General features: G+C 45.2%; 1 protein-coding gene across 1 annotated transcript in view; it reads right to left on the bottom strand.

Moving 5' to 3' along the window:
- Positions 1-21207, bottom strand: part of DOP1B (DOP1 leucine zipper like protein B) — a 156093-nt gene that overhangs the window by 69959 nt on the left and 64927 nt on the right. Inside the window, 4 exon segments of the mRNA XM_027770948.1 lie at positions 13984-14255; positions 15593-16277; positions 17271-17462; positions 19276-19378. Coding sequence (XP_027626749.1) covers positions 13984-14255; positions 15593-16277; positions 17271-17462; positions 19276-19378 — 1252 coding nt within the window.

Raw genomic sequence — 21207 nt, 5'->3', positions numbered from 1 at the left:
AGGAATGCCTGACCAAACAAGGTGAAACTTAAAGAGGGGAGTTTCCAAAGGCATTCTTCCAGGCCAAGAAAAAAGTTAATAGCTCATAAACTTTTTTTAAAATTAAATATTATTATAATTTTTAAATCTGTCTAGAGAGACATGGAGAGACATGGAAAGACAGACAGAAAGAGAGAGAGAGAGGAAGTGAAAAAGCAAGCTGCCATGTCTAGGGCTTGAACTGTGGTCGGCCATATGGGAGTCCAATGCCTCAACCATGCCATCTACTGGTCCCAGCTCATAGTGTTTTTAAGCACACTTTAAACCCAATAACTTCATTATGGGGCCCACTTACTTCTATTTGATAAAACTGTGTTCTCTGTACAGAGTCAATCGCTAACTGGCTCAAACCCTTAACCATTACTCCATTAATTTTTCCTATTTTTTTTTTTTTAATTGGCTGAGGGTGGGTGTGCTCACCAGAGAGAGGGAACAAAAGAAAGAACCTCCTGTGGGGAACAATCACACTGGAATACCTTCTCTTCCATTTCCCCATCCTATCAAGATTTGGGGCATGCACACACACATACCTGGTAAGTTTTTCAAGCCATAGGACTAGGATTCAAACTGCTGTCATTCATGTGAGAACCAGCTTACTTAACCACTAGGCCAGGGCCAGTCTTACTACTTTTCCCTAAGGGAAAGTGATTTATAACAATAAAGTTATTATTAAACTTTCAGTACAAAACCTTCTAAATAAAGGCATTCCCTTTTTTGCAGTTCCCATAGCAAATCTATGTATAAGAGATACTTTATGGAGACCAGCAGGAGGAGGTTAAGGTGTGGGATCCAACATGGCCGATCATGGTTTGAGTCTTGGGTTTAGAAGCTTGAAAATCATGCCAGGCACTTGTGTATGTGTGCTCCAAATCCTAAAGAGACTGGAGGAGAAGGGATTGTGGCATGGCCATCTCCACTTGGAAGGGGCGGGGGTGGTGGGGGTGTGATTTCTCACTTTGTCTCTCTATCTGGTTAGAGCATGGATCATAAAGCAAAAACTAAAAAGAGAGAGAGAGAGACAGACACTTCCTGAAAGATTTAAACTTTTTGGAGAGGGTCTTTTGGTTTTAATTTTTATTTATTATTTTTTTAAAAAGAGAGATCTTTGCTGTAGGGTGTGTGCACTCGCTGGAAAGAGAGACAGAAAGCGAGACATTACCCCTTGGGGGATGGCCTATTCTCTTCTCAGGATCTTAGACACACATGCACATGCACCAAGCATGAGTTTTAAGCCACCAGGTCCAGGAATCAAACTGCGGTTGACTATGTGGGAGTCCAGAAACATAATCATTAGGCCATATGATGGTCCCATATTAGTATTATTTTTAAAAATATGCTATAGGGCACATGCACTCACCAGAGACAGAGAAGGAAAGTGAGAAAGCAAGCCGCCAGATCAGAGACTCAAACTGCAGTTGGCCAAGTGGTAATCAACTGCTCAACTGCCACGCCACCTGCTGACCCCATTGGAGAGGGTTTTTTCTTTTTTTTTTCTGAGAGATTTTTGCTGTCGAGCACATGTGCGTGCTAGAGAGACAGAGAGAGAGAAAGCAAGAAATCACCCCCCAGGGGTATGGTCACACCACAATCCCTCTTGTTTTCTTCTCAGGATTTTGGACACCCAAGCACATGCACCTGGTGTGAGTTTTAAACTTCTGGGTCTAGGACTAGAACAATAGTAAACTATGTGGGAGTCCAGTGACATAACCATTATGCCATCTGCTGGCCCCTGGAGAGGGTTTTTGAGAGTTGACATTGACAACAAAAACTGTGTCTTCTTTTTTCATGTGTTAGCCTTACTACTTCCCTAGGTACCAGGTATCTTCTCAGTCATAAGAAATCTCCCATCAGCACCTCGTAAGGAAGGCCAGGGCACTTTGGGGCTCTTTGACCTCACTCTTGTGTGCACGGTGGGTAGCAGGACACGATGGGAGCTGCCCCATAGGAATAAAAGAAAGGCTAAAGAACCTGGAACAGCTCTACTGAGAATCTGAGAATCAGGGCACAAGTTGGCTAACTGTGCAGGTTGCTTTACGATCCCTGTGTCCAGCATCTGCAATTCAGACAGGCCTCTACTGCCAAAGCTCAGAGAAATGCCTAGTACACAAAAGCATGCTCTAGGGTTGCCCTCAGATAGGTATTAAATCTGAATGAAAAGGAAACTCAAGACTTCAGAAAGAACTTGGAAAAGCACACTTTACTACCCCAACAAGAGAGACATGTTATTGTTTTTTGTTGTTGTTGTTGTTAGAGGGTGCGTGTGTTCACTAGAGAGAGAGGGATAATAGAAAACACTCCCCATGGGAAATGGCAAGGAGGCAATCCCTTCTCCTCCATTTACCCCTCCTTTTGGGATTTTGGGCATGCATAAACACATGCCTGGCATGTTTCTCAAGCCACAGGGTTCTGGTCTTGAACCACACAGTTGGCCAATGTGAGATGCAGCTGCCTTAACCACCAGGCCACAGAGTCAGCCCAAGTATTTAATGGTGTCATTCTTATTTTATGAAAACCATCCAAAACAATTCATGGGATCACTGAGCTCCACAGAGACAGCGCCAGGATGAGTGAGAACCGGATGGGCACTGGGCAAGTCTGTGACTCAGAGCAAAAACAACAAAACATGGACAAAGGAGATCTTAAGAGGCTGATGGGCAAAATGTCATCTTATGCGAAAGAGTTAAAAGTCTCCCAAGTGCCTTAAAGATCGAAAGGATCAACTCAGTGTCTCTGTGTCTCTCAGGCACTGGGTTGATTCAGTATTACACGGACTCCTTAATGGGGAGACTCACTAACACTCTCAGCATACCCAGAATCCCAGTAGGAGAATGGAGAAGGGACTGCAGTATAGGTATCTGTGGGTGGGTGGAGGATGATTTTTCATTTTCCCTCTGGCTTTTTCTGTCTCTCTTGGCAAGCAAGCACATGTGCCCTCTGACAAAAACCTAAAAATCAAACAAACAAACAAAAAAACACCAAAACAACCCAGAACAAAAAATCTCTCAGGTGCTTCAAACATTCTTTCATCTCCTCCCTTTTTCTTTCCTAGTTGGCCCCTCCTTGACCTCACTGCAGACTGGCTGATTTTTGTTTTTCTATCTACAGATACAGAAATTGAGTCTCTTGCTGACTCGAAAACACCAACAAACATTCAGATACATTGTGGATGAAAGTGAATAGACATGACAACCAACGATAATGATGAAATAATCCAGAGATTGTGAAGGACTAAAAGGCATCCTGTCTCAGAATCATCCTAAGTAGCTAGTCATAAACTCTTTGGCTTTATTTTATTTTTATTTATATATATATATATTTGGCCATAGAGCCCCAGAGAGAGACAGACAGAAACAGAGAAAGGAAGTGAGAAATCACCCCACCCAGAGGTGATGGCCACATCACAATCCTTTCTTCTATATTTTCCTCTCAGGATTTTCTGCATGCACACACACATACACAGGCCCAGGCATGATATTCAAGTCACCAGGTCTGGGACTCAAACTGTCATTGCCTATGTAAGACTCCAGTGCCTTAAACACTATGCTACCTGCTCGACCCACTCCTTGTCTTTAAAACCCAGTATAAGTTCCTGTCACTCACCTTTCAGGGCTGATGCAAGTCTGCATCTAGCCTCTTCCTCCTTTTGAAATGTGAATAAATTATTTTCTAACTGCTTTCTCCCTGAGTCTGTGAATTACTTCATAGCCTATGCCTAAGGGCACCCTACCATACTGCAGAGCACCCTAACAATATGCATTCTTAGAGCAAACTTGCCCAAAGAAGCACAAGAAGCAGCACCCAGATGCTTCAGTCAACTTCTCAGAGTTTTCTAAGAGCGTTCAGAACGGTGGAAGACCACGTTTGCTAAAGAGAAAGAAAAAATTGGGACCAGCAGTTGGCGTAATGGCTATGTCACTGGACTCCCATGTAGCTGACTGTGGTTTGCTTCCCGGACCCAGTGGCTTAAAACTCACGCCGGGCGCATGTGCGTGCGTGCCCAAGATCCCAAGAGGAGAATGGAGAAGGGATTGCGGCATGGCCATCCCCCCTGGGGGACAATTTCTCGCTTTCTATTTTGCTGTCTCTGTCTTTCTGGCGAGCGCACCCTTCCTGTTGCAAAAATTCCCCCCCCCCAAAAAAAAGAGAAAGAAAAAATTGAAGATATGGCAAAGGCAGAAAAGGCCTGTTATGAAAGAGAAATAAAAAACTCTCTCTCTTCTGAAGGGAAACAAAAAGAAGTTCCAGGTTCCCAGTGCACCCAAGAAGCCTCCTTTTTCTTGTTCTGTTTCGAGTATCTCCCCAAAATCAAAGAAGAACATCCCGGCCTACCCCCTTGCTATGCTGCAGAGAAACTGGGAGAGATGAGGATAATGTTGGTGCAAGTGGGAAGCAGCTCTAAGAAAGGAAGGCTGCTAAGTTGAAGGAAAACTATGAGAAGGATATGGCTGTGTACTGAGCTAAAGGAAAGCCTGATCCAGCAAAAAGGGAGTATCATGGCTGAAAAGTGCAAGGAAGGAGAGCAGGAAGACAAAGACGAAGAGGAAGACACAGAAGTAGTGATGAATACGCTGGTTCCAGCACAGTTTTTCCCCTTGCTTATAAAGAATTTAACCTTCCAGGACCAGCAGTTAGCATAATGGCTGTCGCTGGGACTCCCATGTAGTCGACCGTGGTTCGCGTCCCAGACCCGGTGGCTTAAAACTCATGCCGGGCGCATGTGCGTGCATGCCCAAGATCCTGAGAGGAGAATGGAGGAGAAGGAATTGCGGTGTGACCATCCCCCCTGGGGGGTGATTTCTCGCTTTCTGTCTCTGTCTCTGTCGGGCGAGCGCACACGCCCTATAGCAAAACAAACAAACAAACAAACAAACAAAAACCTCTCCAAAAAAAGAATTTAACCTTCCTATACAGAACTCACTTGTAAAGAAAACAAAAGGAAATGGGAGACTGTGTAAGCTTTGTTTTTAAACTGCACAGTGTCTTTTTAGGTACAGTTAATACCCTGCCGAATGTGTCTTTACATAGCCCTGTCCTGGTGGTATTTTCAATAGCCGCTAACCGTGTCTGGTACAGTATGGAGGTTAGAAATAGTTATAGAAATTTAAAGCAGGTTCTTGTTGGTGCACAACAGAAATTAGTTCTATATGGGGATGGTAGTTTTTTCATCTTCAGTTGTCTCTAGATATAGTTTATATGAAATAAATATTCTATTAAATAAATACCACTCTGTAATTGACAGGAAAAAAAAAAGTTGCAGCTGCATTTTGTTGATATTATGAATGCACCTAAGTAAGTTCATTTTTTTAAATAAAAAAAGTTCATGGAATGGTTTCTATTTCCTTCCCTATATCTTTACCGGGATTGTGATCACGCCAAACTTACTGATTTACGCAGGACTGAAGAAAGACCTGCCTAGGGACCAGCAGTTAGTGTAATGGCTATGTCGCTGAACTCCCATGCAGTCGACTGCGGTTTGAGTCCCGGACCCAGTGGCTTAAACTCATGCCGGGCGTGTGTGTATGTGTGTTTGTGTGTGTGTGCCCAAGATCCCAGGAGGAGAACGGAGGAGAAGGGATTGCGGCATGGCCATCCCCCCTGGGGGGTGATTTCTCGCTTTCTGTCTTTCTCCTTCTTTCTGGTGAGTACACACGCCCTATAGCAAAAAACTCTCCAAAAAAAAAGGAAAAGAAAAAGAAAGACCTGTCTAGTCACTGCTGCTTACAGTGATGAGGTTCCTGGTCTCAAGAAGTTCTACAGATGCAGTCTATATTGTGGCTCAACTTTGGCAGGAAGGGAGGAGCAGACATGGTGCAAAAGCCAGAGCGAGAGTGGCCCAACCACAGCAGCTACACAGGAAGTGACACTGCTTGGGAGGCTGGAGGCCACACAGAAGACTGGGTTCAGTTCTCAGCCCAACCTGAACACAAAGGGAGCGGCTATATGCACCCCTCTGGTCCTGGCTAATCAGGAGACAGGGCAGGAGGATTGCAATACAGTACGTCCCTGTCCAAAAAAAAAAAAAAAATGAAGTCTATCTCTGTCTCTCTCCAATCCCTCTCTGAGTTCTCCTTCTCCCTCTCTTTCTCTCGTAAAGGAAAAACAACGAAGAGAAGATCAATTAAGAATAGGCTCCAGGGACCAGCAGTTAGCATAATGGCTATGTCACTGGACTTCCACGTAGTCGACCGCGGTTCGCGTCCTGGACCCGGTGGCTTAAAACTCACGCCGGGCACGTGTGCGTGCGTGCCCAAGATTCCGAGAGGAGAATGAAGGAGAAGGGATTGCGGCGTGACCATCCCCCCTGGGGGGGTGATTTCTCACTTTCTGTCTCTATGTCTCTCTCTGTCTGTCTGGCGAGCACATGCGCCCTATAGCGAAAACCTCTCCAAAAAAAGAACAGGCTCCCCTAGGACCTAACACTGTATAACAGTTGAGGCCCCACCTCCCAGAAGCAAAGCTGAGTCACAGGACAGTGTGAGGAACTCCACTAACCCTCCTCCAGCAATAGCCATGAATGGTGAAAATGATAAAACAAAACAAAACAAAAGCAATACAGCCATTAAGAATCTCTGGAAACTATCCTAAGGGCATTCAGGATATGAAGAACCATTTATTCAAGAAAATTACTCAATTTTGGTAAAAGCAGCAGGAGTCTGTGACACTTGGGCCATGCCCTACTCACTTCCCATCCAGCTTGATGGGAAATTGACCAGCCACTACAAATCGAGAAGATGACACTCTACATTGAGCACTAGGTGCTTGTTCCCTAGCTCCTAGATGGGGCTTCTGCATCTCCAAGGGAGTGACAGGCCATGAGCATGCCATCTCCCTCTCCTGTGCCCAGTACCCTGTTGCAGAGGCTAAATCCACATGAGTGCACTTAAGCCCATCTCAGGTGGAGGCTCTCCCCAGGCCTGGCAGGTTCAGAATACTGGAGCCCCTATTATAGGTAGACAGTTATGAGTAGGGAGTCCCAGTGTTACAACAAAGGGGACATCTGACACATCAATCACTATTACCAGGGATTGCAGCTAGACCCCTGGTGCCAAGAGAGGAGAGGTCATCTACCTTTATTGCTTAATTGTTGTTAAAGAACCTAGAGATGTTTGGCATCTTCCCTTCTTCCTGCATATGCACACAGGAATTCTCCTGGATGCTTGGTTAATATCCTGTTGTATGTAGGCAGTTAGCTAGTAATGAGCGAGAGCCCAAAAAAACCAGCAGAAGGACATGTCGCATCAATCACAATTTATCAGGAGTTACAACCAGCCCCTCCATGAAAATGCCGTCTTCCCACCCAGTCCTGACGCCAGGAAGGTGAGGCAAATCCCATTTTTCTTCCTTGGTACCTGAGAAAGACACAGGAATGATTGTAAATTTCTCTCTTATCATTCCTCATAAATACAAAAAGACCCAACCAGACATTTCGGTCAACATCCTGATTCCCACTGGGGCAATAAACCAAGTGGGCAGTTCATCCTAATAAGGATGCTCCTATCATCATGGCTCACACTGGGAATGTGGTTAGGTCATCAAGTTCCTCAAATTCTTCACCAGTGAGAGATGCTCAAGCTTAGGAGAAAGTCTGAGAATTCAAAGGACATAGATAGTGTGACAGACCTCCCACTGTTAAATATTCATCATCACCTCTGGTAATAAAAATAACACCTAACCAGTTTCAAAGGCAGTTGCTACCTAGCAACCTTCCCGCCCAAAAATCTTTTGGGTGTACTTCTTTTCTAAAATCTTTCTTTCCTATTGAATTTTCTTTTCTACCTACTTCTATTGTGGTTGGGGCTTTATTTTGCGCCTAGGGACAGGTTTCTAATTTTAGTGACCTGGACCCAAAGAACCAAAGATTTCACACAATGCAGCTCAACATGCTCCCATCCTATGACAATCTCACCTCCCACTGAGGGCAATAAACTAACGTGGGCAAAATCGTTCCTATGTGTAGGCTCATACCTTCCACGTCCACACCAGGCATCTGTAACTGGGCAATCAAATTCCCTTACTAATAGTGGGTAGATATTATGAGTGGGAGTTCCAATATGCCAATAAAGGGGCCATCTGACACATCAATCACTGTTACCAGGGAACAACTAGACCTCGCAGCTAGACCTCCTGACACCAAGAGAGGAGAAGGTGTCTAACTAAGATGCTTGGTCAACATTCTAATTCCCACTGGGGCAATAAACCGATAGGGCAGATCATCCCCACATGGATGCTCATACTTTCCAAGTCTTCCTGTGTGTGCATAATTAGGTAACCAAATTCCTCAGAATCTGTCCCAAAGATGTGCGCAGGCGCAGATGGAAGCCCAAGAATTCGAACAAAGGAACCAGCTACAGTGACAGACCTCATCTCCGAAATGTTCATAACAAAACCCCACAGTAAAAATAACACCTTACTCTATGACCAGCCAAGTTGTCCTTCTCTGGCAGCTGCCCACCCACATGCCTTTCAGGCGTGGGGGTGTAGTTCTTTTGTATTAAAATCTTTACTTTTTTATTAAAACTTCTCTTTTCCTGCTATACACGTTTGTATTTTTTCATCCTGTGTCTTAAGGTGGGTCTCAAATCTTAGAGATCTGGACTCAAACAACGTGGCTCAGCTTCCCCATCTGATTACATAACCTGATGAGAAGTAGCAGGTGCAACAAAAGGCTATGAAATCAAACAAAAGAGCTTGCAAGAGGGACAAACTTTCTCTGCTAAATATTCCTAACAAGATCCCACAATAAAGCAATGCCTTACCCCATTCCCAGTGTTACAGTCCTCAGACAGCTGCCTGCCCAATTACCTTTATGGCATGGGGTGCATTTTCAGGTTAACAACTTCACTTTTCTATAAAAAACATCTCTTTCCTACCTTAGTTATGTTTATGGATTCATTCTGCATCTCAGGGTAGGTCTCTAATCTTAGAGATCTAGACTCAAAGAACTGAGTCTCTTACGCAACTCTCAGCTTTCCCATCTGAAAACTTGGGAGGGTGAAATCTGCATGCCAGGAGCAGAGACTCAGAGGGTCAGCAGCTACTGCTCCTACCCAGTGCCCTGCAGGACCACAGTCTCCACCTCAGCTCATCCAGAGCAATGAGGTTTGGAGACTTCACTAAGGGGAGAAGCAGGCCATGAGAACAGAGCACTCCATAGCACTCCCTAAGGGAAAGAAGTTTATTTGGAAGAGAGTATGGGAAAGTTCAAGTCTAAGAATGCTCTCAAAGACAACAGAAATTTTGGTGGTAAACAATTAAGAAGTGACTGTAACTCCACAATAGCAAGGGCAATAAACTAACACGGGCAAAATCCCCATGTGCAGGCTCATATCTTCAAAGTTGGGAAAGTCATGACAAATATTCTTCTATGCCAAAAGCAAAACCATAGGCCAGTTTGTTTTTGTCCAGAAAAAATAAGGAAAAGGGATAGCTAAGAACCTTCTTGGGTCAGAACAAAGTTCAAGTTCCATGATGGCCTCAAAAACTATGCAAGCAAAGAGGCATGAGTATAGTTAGACAGGACTGTACGTAATCTATATGCTAGAGCACTGTGGAAAACCATGGGACAATCAGTTAGCAATTAATAAAGATTAACAGCTAGGTGTGATACCAACAGAGACAAAAGCTTCCTGGAGAGACAGGGAAGAAGACAACTGATGAGAACCCTGCTAAGACACCAAGGTTTAGCTGTGTGTGTTCCCAAGCCAGCACTCTCAGAAGACCAACACCCAAGGCTTCACACTCCAGAGACAACCGACTCCACAAGAATAGTCTGGCCAAGTCACTGAACGAAAAGAAGAGAAACAAAGACAACAGTATGCCTTGGGTTTTTTTGTTTTGTTTTGTTTTTCGTGGTGGTGGGAGGTTAGACAAGAAAGTTCCTATATGATTTAAAATGTCATCTTCACAAAAATTACATGACGCACAAAGAAAAAAATACGCTGCAGACACAGGAAAAAAATCAGACAACAGAAGCTATCCATGAGAGCTACCAGATCTTTAAGTTCACAGGAGAATCTTCCAAGCAGCCATTATAAATACATTCAAATAGGGCCAGTAGGTGGTGCGGAGATGGAAAGTGAGAAAGCGTTCACCATAAAGAATGGTCATGCTGCAGTCACACAATCCCTTCTCCTCCGTTTCTTTCTCTTTTCAAGATTTTAAGCATGTCTGCACATGTGCCAGGCATGTTTTCCAAGTCTCCAGATCTGGAACTCAAACTACACAGTCAGCCATGTGGGATCCAGCTATGTAAGTGCTTTCTTTTTAAGACGTGAAATCATTTATTGGTTATTTTTCAGTACAACCAGGAAACAGTGGGATATTGACTTATAGGAGGCTTTGACTCTCTTGCGTGTCAGCTTAACATTCCATAGGTGGAGGGAGGGTGGGTAGTTTTTATATCCTAAATACAAAGCATACTAAATGGCAGTTTGGAATCACGGTCATGCATTTAATGTGTCTTGAATATTTTTAATTACTTCTATTATGTTTTTTAGTAGTATTGTTACCTAAAGAAAACCACTCTTTGATTGTTGCTCTCCCTGTCAGAATTGTGTGCACTCTGTAACATCTTTGGTCATGGTAGTCCAGTTTTTCTTAAAATTCTGTTAATGTGCTGTGAAGGATTGGAAATTTGAAGTATGTAGTCTGTATGATACTAAACTGTGATCTGGTAGGACTTACATAACAGCTTTCAACATCTGAAGACAGTGGTTCTTGATATACTCTTAAGGAAAATTCGCCTACAAATCTGAAGCTGGAATGTCATTGGAATAAAGTAGAAAGAATCACTATATTTGGCTTTTTAAAGTTTTGGTATGTATGTTAAGAATTGGGTATAAATTGAAATGTCTATAATGATCCTTGACATAACCAATACATCTCGGTTACAAAAAAAAAAAAAAGAAGAAGAAGAAAAGAAGAAGCTGCCTAACTGTAGTAGTGTACATGGCCAACACACTGCTCTGCAGGCTGGGACCACATGAGGCCCCAGTTCGGTCACTGGTTAAACCCTAAGAGTGATCGTGTGGGCGTGTGCCTGTAATCTTAGCAACTTGAGGTCACTAGTGAGCGTGTAGCTGGCCTGGGCAACACAGGGAGACACTGCCTGAAAAAGAGCTGGGCGTACTACACACCTGTAGTCCTGGCTGGAATGCTAAGGCAGGTGAACTGAGATATGGCGAGATTCTGTCTTTAAAAAAACAAAACCTGAGAGGTCACCTCAGTGAAGAATGCTTTGGAGAAGAGCTTATCCCAAATACTGGGTTGTTGTAAAAGTCAGTAATTCATTTTTCCTTTTTTTTAAATGATTATTTTTATTATGCTACCTTTATTTGTTTGTTTGCTTAAATTTGACCAGAGGGACAGAATGAGAGAGACAGAGAGAGAGAGATATAAAGTGAAAAAGCAAGCCACCAGGTCTGGGACTCAAACTGTGGTTGACCATGTGGGAGTCCAGCACCCTTAACCACCACATCACTTGCCGGCCCCAGGACATTATTTTTTCTATGCAAAAATGTGTCATGACTCTTCTAACAACCCAACAGATAAACAGCCACTCCGTGTGTGTGTGTGTGTGTGTGTGTGTGTGTGTGTGTGTGTGTGTGTTTTCCCTTTAGTTTACTATATGATGTATGTGCTTGCCAGAGAGAGAGAGAGAGATAGGGAAAGTGAGAAGTCACCCCTGAGGAGATGGCCACACCGCAATTCCTTCTTCTCCATTCTCCTCTCAGGATTTTGAGAACACATGCGCATGCCTGATTTTTAAGCCACTGGGTTTGGGACTGGAATTATGCAGTCAGCTACGTGGGATCTAATGCCTTAACCTCCACACCACATGCTAGCCCTCCCCAGCCTATGTAGGTATTTTTCCAGCCTTTTTTTTTTTTTTTTTTTTTTTCGACCACTTTTGTTTCCGCTCACCAGAGAGACAGAGACAGACAGAGAGACAGAAAGCAATAAATCATCCCCCCAGGGGGATAGCCACACCACAATCCCTTCTCCTCCATTCTCCTCTTGGAATCTTGGGCACACACGCACACGGGCCCGGAGTGAGTTTAAGCCACCAGGTCCAAGACTCAAACCACGGTCAACTACATGGGAGTCCAGCAACATAGCCATCATGCCAACCGCTGTTCCCCCAGCCTGTTTTTAAATGTTTCTTTATACATCTCTTTTCACAGACAGAAAGACGGAGTCCTGATAACATGAGCCCCCCATCCTCAGCCAGCCCCCCTTGAATAGCCAGCCCTTTCAGAAAGGCTTTCAGGGGACAGGCTATGAGACCTAACAGGGAGGCTTGTCTCAGTGTATCATTCCCACGCATAATTCTACACTGTCTCAAAACATCCCGTAGTGTGTCAGACTTTGAGTATCTGCTGCCCCTTCCATCTGCATGCCCAGTGAGTGGAGCACATTCTGAATGAAATGTATGCCCCAGGAATGCAGGTGTTGGGACTTGATTGCACTGTCAGTACTGTAACAGTAAAGTTTCCTCATGGCGTCCCTGGTAAGGCCTAGTGGGAGGTGACTGGTTTATGGTGACTGCATCGCGGAGGCAACAGCCTCATGAACAGATCAGTGATGTTTCTTGAGACCCAAAGAATTCTAACTCTTGTGAGAAGGGGTTAGTTCTTGTGAGAGTTGGCTGTTACAAAACCGAGATCAGGTCAGGCGCTCTCTCTCCACCCCCTCTGCATGCGCCCACCACCTTCTATGCTTCTATTGGCAACGCTGCAGGCCTAGGACTTTGGAGTTTCCAGCTACCAGAATCGTGAGGTTGTAAATACATTCTGGCTTCTTTACAAAACCACACAGGGGACCAGCAGTTAGCGTAATGGCTATGTCGCTGGACTCCCATGTAGTTGACTGCAGTTCGCGTCCCGGACCCGGTGGCTTAAAACTCATGCCAGGCGCGTGTGCGTGCGTGCCCAAGATCCCGAGAGGAGAACGGAGGAGAGGGGATTGCAGCGTGGCCATTCCCCCTGGGGGGTGATTTCTCACTTTCTGTCTCTCTGTCTCTCTCTGTCTGTCTGGTGAGCACATGCACCCTATAGCAAAAAGAAACCCAAAAACTTCTCCAAAATAAAACAAAAACAAAAACACCACACAGGTACAAGTGTTAGCGACACAGTAACAGACTGAGACAGCACGTCCCTATCCATGCCACCTACCCTCTTACTGCCACCCCCCTCCGCCATCCTGCTGTGGTCTGGACAGGCAGAAGGGAGCTGACCTAAGGGGGCCTCACTGAGATTGCTTAACCTTGACCTTTAGTTCCGAATTATAAGAGATACCAGTGTCATTAGCTATAGAAATCACGCTTGAGGGTCGTGAGGCTGACCCTGGGTGGCAGAAAGCAGACATGCAGAGCAAGTCCTGGGCTGCCTCAGGTCTAGTAGTTGCCCAGTCTGCTCCCTGTGAGGCCCAGCTGACCCCTCATCTGCCCTTAGACACCTACAGGCTCTGTCTTCATAACCAATTTCACTTCTATTCCTGAGCTGCTGAATAGCTTTCAGCTTCTTACAATTATATGAGCCTATAATATGTAACTTTTTCTTCCTACTTTGCTCCCAAGAAAGATGGATAACACCTGCTCACTATCTTACACTATGATAAGCACTAAGTTTTCCTTCAAACTAAAACACTCTCAAAGCTTTTAACCTTCCAAACCAGGGCATAAGCTTTTCCCCCTTGATATTTAATTATACAGTCCTTATCCTCACACTGAATACAAGAATTTAATGCCTGACCTCTGCAGGGCCAGAAACTGTGCTAGGAGCTCAGGGTACAGAGGCACGAGGGAGGCTCAGCTCTCAAGCCACACTCTGGTTGCCACCATAGCAGCCATATCCCTTTCACAACTGGTGACTATGATCTTAGGGGTGACTTTACCTATGCAGCCCAGGGAGAGGGGCCCCTGACCTTCCTCCTGGTGTGAAATACCTGATAGAAGTCTGTTTTCTCTGCAATGATTTTCAATATCCCTGGTGCAATGGGAGGAACCGTCACCATCTGCAGCTTGCCAAAAAATGGGTTGTGTCCGGAGCTTTTATAGCGCTTCATCTTGTCTTCGATGACGAGCGCTAGGGACTGGGAGTGGTTGATCACCTCCAGCAGCGTGGAGATGGCCACATTCTGCAGGGAGCAGTCGGTCACACAGCAGCAAATGGTCATGAGCGATCTCAGCCAGGACGGAAAGCTGGAATCGCTGGCTCCTACAAGGAAGCCAGCCAGAGAGGACAGAAGAAACAAAGCCACATGAGAATGGTTCCCCAATCTGCAGATTCTGCAATGCCAGTATCTGGGCAGTTATCTGAGAAAGTGACACTCCTGACAGGAGTGTCTAGCTTCTGGTGGTGACGCTTGGGAATAGAGACTTAACAGATGTAATCAGGACATTAGGGTGGGCCCAAATCCAATGTGACTGGTGTCCTTGTGAGAGGAAAATTCCATGTGAAGACAAACATAGGGAGAGTGCCCTGTGATGACAGAGCCAGAGACTAGAGCGATGCAGTGACAAGCCAGGGATTGCCAGCTGCCACCAAAAGCTGGAGGGGCCAAGGAAGGGTTCTACCGAGAGACTCAGAGGAAACATGGCCCTGTTGACAACCTTGACTTTTAAAATTTTTCAATTTATTGTTCTAATTTCAAGGGGACATGCATTTGCCAGAGACAGACAGAGCGGGAGGGAGGCAGAGGGAGAAGGTACTCCCAGTTGTGTGATCGTGTCACAATCCTTCTCCGCCATTTCTCCAGCTGGGATTTGGGGCATGTACACACATGTGCCTGGAGTGTTTTTCAAGCCACTGGGGCTGAGATTTAAACTGTGTTCAGCCCTGTGGGATCCAGCTCCCTTATCGACTAGGCTATGGCACTGGCCTGTTCCCTTGATTTCTGACTTTGGGCCTCCAGAAATGAAAGACAATACATTTCTGTGATTTAAGCCACTCTGTTTGTGGCACCCTGTTACAGGAGTCTCCCCACAAACCAAAAGATCTTTAACAACAGGTGTCACACAATGGTCCATTTACTGACGGCCACTGAGCATCTTCCATGTGCTAGATCTCCAACAGACTGCCCTGGGCAGCCAAGGTTTAAAAACACAGGCCCAGGGACCAGCAGAGAGCATAGTGGTTATGTCGCTGGATGCCTAGGTAGTCAACTGTGGTTCGAGTCCCAGACCCAACAGCTTAAAACTCACGTCAGGCACGTATGCATGTGTGCCCAAAATCCTGAGAGGAGACTAGAAGAGGGGAATGCAGTGTGGCCATTCCCTCTAGGGGGTGATTGCTTGCTTTCTGTCTCTTTGTCTCTCCAGTGAGTACTTGTGCCCTATGGCAAAAATCTCTCTCTACAAAAAACCAACTAACAAACAAAAATAAGGTCCAGTCCTCATCAACCTGCTGACACAAGGCAAAATCTATAGGATCAATTACAAAATTGGAAGGAAACCAACTTGGCCCACATCTCTTCTGGGCAGACCTGGTTTTCGGGAGAGTGTAAATATCAACGCATGAATCCCAGGGTGGGCCCCCTGGTGCAGCGGTCTTACCTGGAAGCTGGAAGAGTGTGTCACATAGCTCCTCGGTCTCCTCCTCAGACAGGTAGACAGGGAAGGTGGCACAATCCAGCAGCAAGTGGCAGGCAGCAGCGAAGGCCTCCCTGCAGTCCTCCCCAGAGCCCCCCAGGTCGATGACTACCTGGTCGACATCCCACTCCCCCTCCTTCTTCCTGCTAGGGCTACTGGGCAAAGAGGACGGTGACTCCAAACTCTTGGTCTTAAATGGGGACCCTCGTGCTGTGAACAAGTCTGAAAGCAACTGCTTGAACTGGGGCACAGTGATGGGCTTGGCCTCCCACGAGTTCTTCCCGCTGGTGTTGTTAATCAATGGGATCTGGGCCTCACCCTTGTCTTTCTTCCCTGTGGGCTCCTCAGACTTGCTTTCTTCTCCAGATGCCATCAGCTGTACCCCAAAAATGTTCTTGCTGGCAAAAGTGGCAATTAGCTCTTGGATGCAAAGAAACGTCCTCTGCATTCTCCCTCCCTTCTTCCAGACGTCGTCTCTATCAGGGGAAACCCGAGGGACCTTCAAGTGCTCAGAGAGCTCCGGTGATGAGGCACTGAGCCCAATCCCACTGTCCTCGGATTTCAGGGGCGGAAATAAAGCGTCTTCATCACCTGGGATCACCACCTTTGTTTCCAAAACTATGTCGCCGTTTCCACCTTTTACTGGACTCTGCAAAAAATGCAAATATTTGTACTGCACATCTCTTGATGAGGGATTCAAGTAGCAGCTCAATCAGGCAACCAAGAATGTATTTCAAGTCAGTATTTCAAAATCATAACTTTGTACACCAAGAGAATCACTATGTAAAAGTGTGTAACATAATTAAGAGGGCCAAGGGCCAGTAGGCCAAATCTGCTGTTTGAATCCTAAACCCAGAGGCCTGAAAGACACGCTAGGCATATGTGCTACATGCAATTCTGAGAGGAGAATGGAAAAGAGATGGCGGAGTGGCCATCTCCCAAGGGGTGTGATTTTTTTTCTCTTTGTCTCTCTACAGTAGGTTCACATGCTCTATGGCAAAAAATCTTAAAAAATAAAAAATAAAAAGGCCAGCCTGTTGCCTAGTGGTTAAGGGAGCCAGATCCCACACAGGTGTCTACAGGGTTTGAGTACTAGTCTGGGTGGCTGGAAAAGCTTGCCAGGCATGTGTGTATGTGTGCCCAAATTCCTGACAGGATGGATAAATGGAAGAAGGGACTGTGGGGTGACCACGCCTCACCTGCTTTTGCCCTCTTCCTCTGTCTCTCTTTGGCAAGTCCATATTTCCTCTGGTACTTACAAAGAAAAGGTCTGGAAGGCTAGCTAACTATGTCTAAGCATTAACTTTAGCTATATAGCAGGCAGAGCATGGGAGTGGATGACATAAAGGGGGCATAACAGCTACACTAAACCTTCTAAAGTGAGGATTTTGCAAACATTTGACATACAAAGCATTGTTGAAAATTCATGGAAACCGTGTATTATAAAAAAAAACTACGCTATCAAATTCTTTTTGGCACTAAAACTCATACTTTAATTCCATTTTTCCATGTGAAGTCTTCACGTGTTATCTTATCTTCTCATCCTTATTCCCATCCTAAGCAAATCTAATTACTTCCCTCCCCCAGGAAAGCCTAAGTTCTTCATGCACTGAACACCACTCCCTCCCTTGCAAGCACATACCGAGCTCCCACTGGTGGCCTCTGCATCTAGGTAGGAAGGTGGCATCTGGACTTTGCTGAGCACCTTGAAGCATGTCTTCAGGGCGTGTGTGAGCTCAGGTAAGCTCAAGGCCTCCATGTCCTCAGCAAGTGGCTGCACCAGGCAGCTGAGCACCTGTGGGAGGTATTGGGTCTGCACCTCGGAGTAAAGCTCCTGTAAAGTAAGAAATGGTTTCAAGATGAGTTTAATTCCCACGCTGTCAATTTACCACTAGGGGAACCAGCAGTTAGTGTAATGGCTATGTCGCTGGACTCCCACGTAGTCGACCGCGGTTCGCGTCCCGGACCCGGTGGCTTAAAACTCACGCCGGGCGCATGTGCGTGCATGCCCAGGATCCCGAGAGGAGAATGGAGGAGAAGGGATTGCGGCGTGACCATCCCCCGTGGGGGGGTGATTTCTCGCTTTCTGTCTCTATGTCTCTCTGTCTGTCTGGCGAGCGCACACGCCCTATAGCAAAAACCTCTCAAAAAAAAACCCAAAAAACAAAAATTTACCACCAGAAAACAAATGCACCTCAGAATGGCACCTTAGTAAATTTGATTTTTTAAACCATAAATTTTACATTAAATTAACAAATCAAAAATAAAAAAGTATTTCCTCTGGATCTAGACAAATCAAAGGCACCATGGCTCCATTCTCAAGAGGCATTACCTTTTCTGAAAGAAATTTATGAAATCACCACAGATTTCATCAATTCTGGGCCAGCCCTATAGCATTGGGAGCCAGATTTAACATGGCTGGCCCTGGTTTAAATACCCCAGTAGCTTGAGAAACACACTCAGGACTCTTACGAGTGTCCCAAATTCCCACAGGACGGAGAAATGGAGGAAAACCAACTGTGGCCTGATCATACCCCAATGGGTGGTGCTCTCTCTCTCTGGAAAGCACATGTACCCTCTAGAAAATCAGCCAACTGTACAATGTTGCTCTCTCTCTCTGGCAAGCACATGTACCCTCTAGAAAATCAGCCAACTGTACAATGTTTAAAAAAACCACTGTCCTTATATCTTTTTATTCCTTTCTTTCTTCCATGAGTGAGAGAGCTTCAAAGAGAGAGAGCACTCCCACAGGGTCCTGACACTGTGATCTACTCCCAGCTGCAGACAACCCCGGATCAGAGGCACAGATGTGCCCGGTCCACTCAGGGAGGCCACCAGATGCAAACCCAGAACCTTCCCACATGGGTCAGCCTCATAGACAGTTGTGGTTTACTGCTACACCACCATCTGGCCCCAGCTGTATGGTTTTAACTAGAAGTAAGCTTACTCTCACCCCTAAACATAAGAGGTCTTTAAACATCTCTTGGAAAATGTACATCATGAAAAAATCATGCATAGATTTAAAAAAAATGTTTTGCACCAAAATAAACTTGTACTTTAATTCAATTTCCATAAACCTGTTGAGATCTCCCACCCCCTATGCCCACCGCTGTAGTACAGAGACAGTCCCAGCTCATTAGTTAGCTCACAGAGCTTCAGCTCAGCCCACTAACAACTGGCCTGAAATTATAATCTCTTTTAAATAAGACATTTAAAATAAAAGAGATTACATTGACTTTCATGCCAAAATAAACACTAAAATGTGGCTGTGTATTTGTTTATTTTAGTTTTGCTATAGGGCATGTAGGCTAATCTAAGACAGAGGCAAACAAAGGAAGAGAAATTAAGAAACTGCCCCCCAGAGGGATGGCCATGCTGCAATCCCTTCTCCTCTATTCTCCTCTTGAAATCTGGGGCACTCATACACATGTGCCTAGAACATTTCTCGAGCTATTGTCTGAGATGTGAACAGCATAACTGGCCTTGTAGGTTCCAGTGCTTTAACCTCCACACTACTGGGGAGTCTGCTGCATATTTTTGTAAGACTGCTTTTCAGTAAATTGAGGTTCATAGAACAGGCCAACAGCATTAATAAGATCATAAATAAGAGCAGGTACTGAGCCTTCTCTTCACAGCACAGCACTTACCAAGGGAATGACATCCAAGAGGAACACCAGGAGAGTGCAGAGCTCCGAGATGGTGGGAGGGGGGCTGAGGCTCCTCCCGGCAGCAGAACTCTGCTTCCCTGCTCTGTAAAAGTCACAGGAAAAAACAAATGCATTCTTTCTTCTATGATATTTCAAACATTTCTTTTCCCTTTTTTTTTTTTTTAAGGTTTTTGCCATAGGGGGCATGCCCTTGCCAGAGGCAGACAGAGAGAGGGAAAGTGAGAAATCACCCCTCAGGAGGATGGTCACATCATTATCCCTTCTCTTCAATCCTCCTCTTGGAATTTTGGGCATACACTCACGCACCCCTGGAGTGATTTTTAAGCCACTGGATCTGGGACTCAAACTGTGGTTGACCATATGGTAATCCAGTGCCTTAACCACCACGCCACTTGCTGGTCCCAATATTTCAAACATTTCTGATGATTTCCAATAAAGTTATTGTAGTTCAATGGAAAGAAGCTTTTATATTAATATGTCTAGTGACTAAGCTTTGGTGATTAAAACTATTTAGTGCAGAGAAGTGTCTGTAAGTGTCTTGAATCTGTGTGTTCTCCAAATGGTCCACTCTGACTCTAACACCATCAGTTCACACGTGGGTGGTACTATGTGCATGAGGCACTCCATACCCAGCAGGCTTAGAGCTTTGTCAGTAGTGTAATCCCAGGTCCCTAACCCCAAACCAAATGCATGTTCCAGGGAATGAGCCTGGGCTAGGGAACAACACGGGCCATCAGCTGTTCACCTTGCTGTAGGAGAACCTGCAAGAACTCCTCCCAGCGTGACACCCAGGAGCTCACCTGCACCTGAGTTGCTTAGTGTTCTTCAGCGTCTGTAAAGAATAGCTCCACTGATCAACTCTATTGTTAGCTGTTTATTTTTTACTAAACATGGTTTTTTTTGTTTTGTTTTGTTTTTTTGATATATGGTACATGAGCTCACCAGAGAAAGAGACAGAGGGAGAGGGGAAAAAGAAACCATCCCCCAGGGGGGATGGCCATGCTACAATCCTCCTCCCCCATTCTCTTCTGGGGATTTTGGGCATGCATACACACATGCCTGTTGTGTTTTCCAAGCCACCAGGTCCAGGACCTGAATTGCACAGCTGACCATGTGGGATCCAGCACCTTAACGAACATGACACCGACTGGCCATGAGGGGCTGTGGTGTGTCCACGTCCCATTGGGGAGTGCTTTCTCCCTCTCCCTAGCTTTCTCTTTCTCTGTCTCTTTCTGGCCTATGCATGTGCTCCTTAGCAAAACTTAAAAAATAAAATTAAAATGGAAAAGAAAGAGAGAATGCCTTTGAAGAAATGCATTCATTATATCCTAGTGATTCTACTTTGATGAATCTACTGTAAGAAAGTGTGTGTATGTACGGTAAGGCAATAGGACAGATGTTCATCCCAGTACCGTTCATAACAACAGGAAAACGGAAACTGGTTTATTCATACAACAGACTATTACCCTTAAACGAACAAACTGGATGTGCAAGGGATCTTCAAAAGTTCATGAAAAATGCATACTAGGAAAAAACTGCTTGGATTTAATAAACTCATACTTTAACTCCATTTTCCCACAAACTTTTCGAAGTCCCCTTGTATATGTTACGACACATCTCCAGAGGACTGTTAGCCCTTAAAACAGCACGGAGGAAAGAGTTACATACAACTTGACATAATTTGGGTAAAAATTTCACAGACAAAACAGACCATATCACTTATGGATACACAGTTGTAATAAAGCACATAACTGTCCTGGGAAGGACAGGCATTAATGTCAGGACAGGGAAGAAAGGAGGAAAAAAGGGAAGGAGGAAAAGGTGCTGGGAAAGTGGGGAGTTAGCGCCATCTGGTGGCACCATTTTCTCTTTCTGAAAAATAACCAGGCTGACCAGGTCATCCTCTAACCT

Source organism: Tupaia chinensis, unplaced genomic scaffold (genome assembly GCF_000334495.1).
Source record: "Tupaia chinensis unplaced genomic scaffold, TupChi_1.0 Scaffold000175_1, whole genome shotgun sequence".
Taxonomy (NCBI): Eukaryota; Metazoa; Chordata; class Mammalia; order Scandentia; family Tupaiidae; genus Tupaia; species Tupaia belangeri.
Note: the sequence above shows the minus strand (reverse complement) of the source record. Positions and strands in the feature narration are given on the sequence as shown.